General features: G+C 42.2%; 1 protein-coding gene across 2 annotated transcripts in view; it reads right to left on the bottom strand.

Moving 5' to 3' along the window:
• Window positions 1-281: 281 nt before the first annotated feature.
• The window catches only part of TBC1D5 (TBC1 domain family member 5), a 495609-nt gene continuing 485838 nt past the window's right edge, over window positions 282-10052 (bottom strand). For both annotated transcript variants that reach the window (XM_083188782.1, XM_083188783.1), the window contains one exon: window positions 282-1323. In XM_083188782.1, the coding sequence (XP_083044908.1) occupies window positions 1024-1323 (300 nt within the window). In that variant the 3' untranslated portion in view covers window positions 282-1023. The remainder of the gene's footprint in view (window positions 1324-10052) is intronic.

Below are 10052 nucleotides of genomic sequence, written 5' to 3'. Positions count from 1 at the left end.
TGACATAGGCACTGTCAACCCTTTATACCAGGAATGGGAAACCTTCGGCCCTCCAGCTGTTGTTGAACTACACATCCCAGCATGCACTGCTACATTTGGGCTATTTAGCCATGCTAAAACTGTTGCATGGCATTCTGGGATGTGTAGCATGGAGGGCCGAAGGTTCCCCATCCCCGCTTTATACCATAACAGTAGACATTTAGCGATTGCTCCTGGAGGATAGAGAACTTTATTAAATCTTATTTTTTTCCTTGTATTTAATACAAAGTGATCAAGAAGAAGTATTTTAAAGGTTTTAAAAGGAAATATAACAGGTCTACTACATACACTGCTGATCCTAGTAATATACAGTAACAGAATGATCTGCTATTCTTACAATGCACTAACATGACACCTTCCTGCTGACTGTTACATCGTGCTGCACATAAGCATCGCCTCTGACTCATACTCCTCTCTTCTTCTTTACTTGGCACATCACATAATACAGGAACATGTTTCCGCCTGAGGAACAAGCCTTGGTGAAATATGGGTCTCACAGCATCCGTAAAATACTTGCAATTTATTTTATTAATGCATACTTCTGTTGGCATAATGGAAATATTGAGCATCTATCGCATCAAATTCAAGTAAAGCATTGGTTAGACATCATGGGGCTCCTCATTCTGCTGTGGAACTGTAAGTCCCAGCTGCCATTCACTTGTATGCTGGCTGGAGAGCGAGCTATGGTCAGTGCCTGTGTTAGAGGGCTGAAGCTAGGCCGGACGTAGCATACATACATCCAGCAGACATACACTAGTAGTAGATATTCGTGTAAGGCAATAATGTAAATGGCTATATTCTCTGTAATGTCTATTATTTGTGCTCTGGATAACAGCTTGCATAAATGAGCAGGAATGGTATCGCCTTCTGCTCGTATGTAACAAAAGTAATCCCTATATGTGTTATTGTACACAGAGGAAATTCCTCATTTGCAATGTATCTAAAAAAATAACGGAAGAAAAAAGGAAACAAAAATGACAAGTGTTAAATGTCTAATGGGTTAACAATGGTGAAATCAGAATCCTTGCTGTTGTTGCTGCTGTCGTCATCTGGGCTAGAACTGAGGTTGCTGGAGGGTGGGGTCCCCCCCATTAGAGGGTCTGAGAAGGTCAGTATGTGGGAAGGAGTTTCTGACTTCTCTGCTGCACCCTCATGTTCCTGCAACGTCTCCTCCTGTCCCGGTTCAGCGTCAGCAGCAAAGCAACTGCTTTCATCTTCCTTGGGGATGAGGATGTAGTCTTCCGAGTGCCGGCTCTCAGGATTTCCACATATGGCATCTTCAGCCTAAAATAAGAAACATATACAATTAATATGACTTGTTCACACAAGCGGTCTACCTGTGTGCAAATGTCTATTTTAATAATGCCAATTTCTGTATTGAAATGTAAATATAGAGTGGTCAGTTAGGTATGTTTAAGGAGATTTCTATCTATATATTCCAAATAGGGGTATTCTTTATGCATGGTCAGATAAAATCTCTGTCAGATGGACATTTTATCTGACTCCCTGACACCCAGACCCTACCAGTGTGGGAATCTAGAGGGGAAATGTCCCCGGGCCTCTGAATGGCTGGAAGCCCCAACATTTTTTGACTTACTGTTCTTGTGTTTTGACTGTTTTTTTATTTTATTTTATTTATCCATTTGCTAATTTGGCAATTTCAAAGACATACAAACATAGCAAGATTAAGGGGGTGGCGCAGGGCATACTGGACACTAGAAGCAGGAAGCTATCACTGACAGAGTATTGCAGGAGAGCCTGCCCTATAAAGGGCTCAAGTGATTAATTACACCTGGTGGAAATCCAGGCAGCTCCCAAGCTTGTGCTTAACGAGCTCATTACCTCGCAGACTAGTGAATAATTAGCTCCCAGAATATTGAGCTGATATGGCACAGACCTACCACTGGAGGCCACCAGTGAGTCAAATGGCAAACACAAACTGAACAGAAAAAAAAACAGACTGAACCATTCAACCTGGTTCCTGACAGTAACATACACACATGCCGAGGCGTTTGCACAGGTAGTGGAGGGTTGGAAGGTGGAGGGCAGGGATGGCTGGAGACGAACGCACAACATTTTATGGGTGTCTCCATGAAAACACTGGGTGTTCCACTGGGAACGCAGGCATGGTGTACCCTGCTCGGGGTGGGTGGCTAACGTCACATGACCTCAGTCCCCGCCCTGTATTTGGCGGACTCCGACAGAAATGAAAGTCAGTCTTCACTGACTTATTTCCGAAGCAGACCATTTAATGATTTATCTCCCCTTCTGCTACATGTGAGGGGATGTATTAGCGTACATCCCCTTGTACGGTACCGAGGGGATTAGGTGGCGGCAGGGAGGCATACACTCAGCCAGGCAGCATTAAGCAGCTCGTTTAGCAGCAAACAACCGCTGCTTAGCGAGTGGTAATGAATCAGGCCCAGTTTGCAAACATGAAACATGAGCTGCGACGGAGCTTCCCGACCAGACAAGAGAAAGGAGGGTGGAGAGAGCTATAAGGGACATGGGGATGTCAGCTTCTGCTCTCTGCTAAGGTGTCTGGGCATTATTACACTATTAGTTTAACATACATATATACAACCTTGGTTCAAATGCAATATACACAATCCATACATCCCAACTGGACCTATTCCAGGAAGGACAAAATGCTCTCTACCTGGATTTTCTTCTTAAGTTATACAGATGTATCGGGATTCATCTTTGCAGGTGATGGCGATGGCGTCGCCATCGCCATCACCTGCATCCCCGCCATCTGTATGCCAGAACCATTCACATCAGTCAACCCGTTTAATCCCCTGAACACGTTTCAAGGCAGAACGCAGGGGCCAGCCTATCACAGGTCTGTAGTCTGTTGTTTCTACTAAATATCATTTCAGAGCCATTCTCACTGCATAAAAAACAGCTCTGAAACGTGTAGGAATCTGCTTTTTAAACATTTTGAAATACCGGTTATCTTTAACTGGTAAATGAACTCTGGTGCTTTCCCACAGCAGCCTTAAACATTTTAAAATGGAAAAAAAACGGCAATATACCATTTAACAAGTGTGGTGTGAAAGGGGTATAACTGTATGATTGCAATCACTTGTTGTGACACCCCTTTCTTACCAATTAAACAGTTTAACACAGGAGACACCAATCATATTAAGAGGAAAGTTCAGGTAGAGAGCATGTGTACCTCCTGGAATGGGTCATGTAACCTCCCCCCCCCCCCATTTTTCACACTGTCTAAAGTACCCCGAGCACCTGCAAGGCTTAATCCACCCCTAAATACAAGTTCAAACCTAGCTCCTAAGCTAGAAAATCACTAGTAATTTTACATCTTCAATATTCCAGTACATCAGTATACAGTATGTATACAGTATCTTATTTGTAAACTATAATAAATTAAGCATTAAAATAACTTTAAAATACATTTTAAATGCATTGGGTTTTTCCTGACCTCTATAAACCTCGGAAAAATAGCCTACTAACACCCATTAGATATCATGGGCATACACTGAGAGATATCTGCCAGTATATGGCCACAGGATATCTGTGGAACCAGAGGCATAACTCTGGAAGGCAATGGAGTCACCTGCCGCTGAGCTCCTGCTCTCATGGGGGCACCTCTCCTACCCTGCAAGTTTGAATAAATTAATTGAAAGCCATAGATATTGCTTCTGTGGCCGCTCGCCCTCCTAACATAATTTTTGCAAGTGTCACACTCTGTATTAGAACCCATGACATGTCTCGATGGAGACAGACACCCTACTGATTGAATTATTGGGGGGGGGAGCACCAATATTTATCTTGCCTCCAGGCAACTGGGACGAACTTATGCCACTGTGCGTAACTCCCCTAAATGAGAACACATTTCCCTGTTCTTCCCCTGTAGAGGAAATAGATGCAATTAAAACAGAAATGAAGCAGCTCTATTGTATTAACATTTACCACAATACCATGGGATTGCCTGCTAACATAACAATTTTTTATTAAAGCATAAATATTAAAATAAGACACACAGGAATAAAATTGGGTAGATATACATAAAAAGATCAAGGTTTCAAAAAGAGAGAGCCTCTCCGGCTTGATGATAGAGTTCACTGGTTATAATGAATTGACGCGTTTCGCTGAGTTATGGCAGCTACATCGCCTTGAAAAAGCTGAACTAACTCAGCGAAACGTGTTTGTGCTATCCACAGTACCCTCTACCCGGCACATCAATCCTGGCAACTTCTGCAATCTGCATCCTTCATCACAGCAAGAAATTTTTGGCAACCACTGAAAATAGCTTTCTCCATTTCCAGCAAGGACACCACCACCATTGGGAAGCTCCATAAGGTCTTTGAAATTCCTCCAGCGGCCCTTTACCACCAATGCACAACCGCACAATAGTGAGGACTATCGGACCCAAGCCGGAAAACCCCATATCTACTAGTGGTGAAACTATACAAATCTACTAAACCAATTGCCATGTCTATACAGCAGACTAAAATGAGGATTCATTATAGCCAGTGAACTCTATCATCAAGCCAGAGAGGGTTCTCTTTTTTCGAAACCTTGATATTTTTATGTATATCGCCCCAATTTTATTCCTGTGTGTCTTATTTTATTAGTTATGTTCTAATTAAAAATTGTTATGTTAACAGGCAATCCCATGGTATTGTGGTAAATGTTAATACAATAGCGCTGCTTTATTTCTATTTTTATTGCATCTGTTTTCTAGTGGTATAATCACATTTAAGCAGCAGCTTTTTTCAGTCTTACTAATTAGAAGAACCTCCTACCAGCGCCCAGTACTTTTTATCTTTGGTAAATACCTTTTCTGCATCCTGTAGACGGAAATATCTGTCTATCAGGTAAGAGGAAGCATTCACTGAATGATGCAGCCAACTTTTAGCTCAGAAATGACCGGATTTGTCGGACATGCCAGACATACATTATGACAGTCAGGCCCATAATTTGCGTTCAGACTGTCATGGCTAAACACTGTGTGATTATTGTCCTGATCAATCAATAATCAGCAACATATCTATATATACATACATATAGTATATGTATTTATAAGTATTTAACAAAACACTGCAACTTGGTTAATGTGAATGATCGATAAATGCCAAAATTGTGTACTTCTAGCCATTATCTAAACACAAGAATGCAACATCCATACCTCAATTATATACTTAATTACTAGTTAATGTACAGGCAGGGTCATAGTGGCCCTCTGGTGTGCCCCATTACCTGACGACCCCATCCCTTTCACTAATGTCAGGTTCCAAACAGTGCACTCAAATGGTACATTGTTACTCTATTAGAGGGTCAGTACAATGGTCTATAAGGGCTGTGTACCATCCTCTGTTTGGGCTGGTCTCAACCCCTGATAACTGCCCATACCCTTTAGCATGGGCCCTACCACTACATTCCCCAGTGGGCACTCCTTGCCCCCTCCGGAGAGGTGTACATGCTGTATTGCTGCTATGCATGTTGCCTACGACAACTATATGTAGGAAGAACCAGGAACATTTAAATGTCCTGCTCCAATAATGTTATACAGACCTACAGTATACATTATGCAGTACAGTGTTCTGATCTGACCTCACTTTAATATTATTGTCATTTAAGGAAGATGGGAGATTACTGTATGTCACCAGATGTTCTAATGGTAAGATAAATTATTCCATCATTCACTGTACAATTTGAAGAGTTAACAGAGGGGTTGGCATTTAATTCAGTATGACGAGCCACTTAACACATTTAGTAAATGTTCATGAGTCACGCACAAACTACATTCTATGTATAATATCTAGTGATAAAAATGCAATGACATTTTCTGCAAGAAATTCAATATGTGCATAGAAGCAAATCATGGGGGTTATAGAGGCACACACAAGGAGAAAATGGTAGAGTGGGGTTTATATATATAAAAAAAACACAGGAGAAAAATAAGTATATCAAAGGATAGAAAAAGACACACTTTTCTATATATAAATGCAATTTGATTTTACAAAGGAAAAAGCTTTTAAATGTGACAGGCTGATAAATAAACAAAAGCCTATAGTTCTTGCCGCAGCTCATAGAGCTGTTCTCCAGGAGCCTGTCAGGTTCACAAAGATAAGACAAAATCAGACATAGATACAATAAAAATGTGAGTGTCATCTATCTCCTGCCATATTGCACAACATCCCCAGGGAGATCACTCATTGCAGAATAGAGATTCATGCAGCTCTTTTCCAAGTGTTGGCATATGCTGGGTCATCTCATTGTCTTCCGGCTGCTCCCACTCAATACCCTCCTGCCGCTCTATAATGCCCAACACTGCTCAAGTCCCAACTCCACACTCACCGCGTTCCTGGCAGCATATTTTTCCTGCTCCTCTGGCTCCTGATAGGCTAAAGTCTGTCCGGTCTCCCTAGCCATGGGAGCCCTTGTGGCATACGTATGTTGGGGATGTGACAGACCTTACACAATTATTACACAATACTCCAAGCCTACTATTTCTGTAGTATAAGGATCGCATAATACAATTAATAAAAACAAAAAAACAGTTATGTACAGTATATGAAACATTTCAAACATATTCCATGTTTTCGAGAATAGATTCTGTCAGCATTCATGTCTGCTTCCACACACAGTCAGAGGTGCCATTGGCAGCGCAGTCTGCTGCTCACTGATGGTGGAGACAGGCACTTTGAGGGCTTAACTCAGTGGTCCTAAAAGGGTTCATAAAGGCACTGTAATGGTCCAGCTTTTAAGGATATCCATGGATGAGCAGATAATTGGATCAAACTGATTAAGGTAGTAATTATTTTACCAGAGCCCAAGCTTTTTTATCATTTAAAGTTTAAATGATAAAAAAGCTTGGGCTCTGGTAAAATAATTACTACCTTACCATTGCCTTGAGATGAAAAATAGCTTCACTCAAAATAGGTTGCAAAATAGGCGTTTTCATTGTATGGCCAAAAACACTGTAACAAGCAGATTTACAGTCATACAAAACAGTTATCAAGGACCATATCAAGAAGGGGGGAAAGGAAAGAAGATGTAATATGGTCAGGTGTTACAAGGATATCACAGCTGCATACATAAGAATGAAAAGAGGACCATGAAAAAGTACCTACAGCACAGTTCTCAATATAATACACTAACGGAGAAGGTTATTGGGATCCTGGCGCTTGGGATGCTGATGGACAGAAGACAGTGGCTTCCCAATGGTAGGGATCCTGACACCTTTTAGAGATGTATACCAACCCCTTCTCTACCCCCAATACTAATCCTCCCTACCTGCAGCCAAACCCTTATCCTACCGCATAGGATAACCCTAACCCTCCACCCTCAGTGCCAAACCCTGCCCCCTGCAGCCTACTCCTTACCTCCCCTCTTACACCTCTGTAGCCTAACCCTCCCTCTAGTGCCTAAACCTAAACTTTACCTTTAGCACCCTAAAGCTAACCCTCCCCGGCATACTTTACAATCCGGGTGCCGACAGTCGGGATTCCGGCCCTGGCATTGTCAAAACACAACAAGCTCCATCACCAACCCTCACAAACAAGCTTCTGAATTGCATAAAAAAAAATCTAGCAGCATCAAGTGGTGTGCTTGGTTGTGGAAGCAGAAATTACTTGTTAGTTACTAGCAACATTAAATTAGTAGGTAGACAATTAAAGCAGCCATCTAGTTGACTTGTTCATCATCATTAGTATGATCATCACTATTAGTGACACCAATGGTGTAGCACCTGCAGACATTAGTTTGGGTGAGGGTCTACAACTACCAGACAGTGACACCCCAGGCAGGGAAGAGGAACTGCATGGGTGGTACTTGTTTCCTAGCACGGCGCCCAAGATTTTCTTTTTATGGCGTCTTATGCAATCATATCGCATGCCATATAGCCTAATACGATGCATGCGATGCGATGTGATACGTTTTTAATTGTATAAGCACCCTAATGGGTGCTTACAATGTTAAATGTACCCCCACGCCACCCCCAACTGTCAACGCCAACCCGAAGCGTGGCGAGCGCAGCAAGCCCGCGTGGGGCGGCGGTGCGCGTCCTCCAACCTTTTCATACCCCCACTATCCACGTCGGCGTGGAGTTGATTTTAGATAGTGTGGCGAGTGCAGCGAGCCACCGAGCCCGAAGCGAGCCGCTTCAGGCTCGGTGGCTCGCTGTGCTCGCCACACTATATAAAATCAACTCCACGCCAACGTGGATAGTGGGGGTATGAAAAGGTCGGAGGACGTGTACCGCCGCCCCTCGCGGGCTCGCTACGCTCACCACGCTTTGGGTTGGCATTGATCCTGAGGGTGGCGTTGACAATGGGGGGGCATTTAACATTGTAAGGACCCATCAGGGTGGTTGTACAATAAAAAATCGTATACCATCGCATTGTATGGCATACGATTCGATACGATATTTTATTGTACAATATCGCGTCGCATCGCATTGTATACCATATTTAGTCTTATGGTATACGATGCAATGGGCGCTGTGCTAGGAAACAAGTACCGCATGGGTTTTCAAAAATGGTGAGTGCTAGAATGAACACTAAGAATACCATTAGAATGCCTCCCCTCACAATACCCGCATCAGTACTATATATTATGCTACAGAAACTGTTATAATTAAAATGCTGAATCAGACCAACTATAGGTGAAGCCTCGCTGGTTTCGCTAGTTTCTACGCAGTAAATTGCAGGTTCCATCATGGTATACATGGTTTTCAGCCTGTATTGCATGCAAATAATAATCATTTTGAAAACTTTTGTTCTTAAACCATATTAACAAACATATTTTATTACTATAAGGCTTAACTAAAACCACATTGAGTTATTATTTATGTTCCGACTAACATCATTCTTTAACATCTGCAAATGATTACTGGCCAATATCCAGTTGGGAATGATGGCAGCAATCCAGCGATAAAGGGCTTGCCCCAAGGATCTGTGGACATACTGTACAGCGCATAGAACCAACATAGGCTCAGATGTGGTTTAACGAGAAGAGAGAAGTAATAATAACCCACAGACAAACGTATTCAGGCTGTATGTTTTGATATGTGGTGTTTTGACGTAGATTTGTCAGAGGTGATATATTGAGCTTGTCTCAGATATAGGAAATCCACAATGACACGAAGCATGTTTTCACCAAGCTTTCCCTGCTGCTGATTAAATGAATGATGACAGAATATACTAGCAGTAGCTTCCTCTGATAATAACCTTACACTTAATGCCATATGTCTACTCAACATGTTCCTCTGTTAAAGATGATACACTGCTCCATTACAAACAATGCAGTCACAATAAACGCAAACAAGCACAATCTAAGGGAAGGTGCCAAAGGAGGAAATCTCCAATTAAAACTGTGATGAATAAAAAGAGTGCAAAATAAACATTGTAGACGGGGTCAGCAAAAAGCAAAAAACACACACAATGGCCTTTATTCAGATCTGATCGCAGTACAAATTTGTTTGGAAAATAGGCAAAACCATGTGCACTACAGGTGGGGCAGATGTAACATGGGCAGAGAGAGTTAGATTTGGGTGAGTTATTTTGTTTCTGTGCAGGGTAAATACTGGCTGCATTATTATTACACTGCAATTTAGATTTCAGTTTCAACACACTCCAACCAAATTTAACTCTCTCTGCACATGTTACATCTGCCCCACCTGGAGTGCACATGGTTTTGCCCATTTTCCAAACAGATTTGTACTGCAATCAGATCTGAATAAGGGACAATGTGTAGTATTGGGCTACAGCTCCCAGTAATCCAATCGCCACAAAACAAAAAAGAACATGAGACAGATTGGGTTGTTGAGGGGGATACAGCTGAAAGCGGGGGCAGGGAGGAATAAGCCAAAAATGGGGGGGGGGGGGGGGGGGTGACGGGACATATATGAGAAAGATGGGGGGTGGGGGATGAACAACCGAAGGTTGGGAAATACACCTGTTAGTGGTATATATAGAATATTGTAATAAATTAAATATAAACACACAAACTAGTGATCTGTCACTTCATATAATGTATAAGTTGAT

The sequence above is a fragment of the Crinia signifera genome, chromosome 5 (assembly GCF_055691185.1).
Source record: "Crinia signifera chromosome 5, ASM5569118v1, whole genome shotgun sequence".
Classification (NCBI taxonomy): domain Eukaryota; kingdom Metazoa; phylum Chordata; class Amphibia; order Anura; family Myobatrachidae; genus Crinia; species Crinia signifera.
The sequence above is the reverse complement of the archived record's forward strand: the minus strand, read 5'-3'. Positions and strand labels throughout refer to the sequence as shown.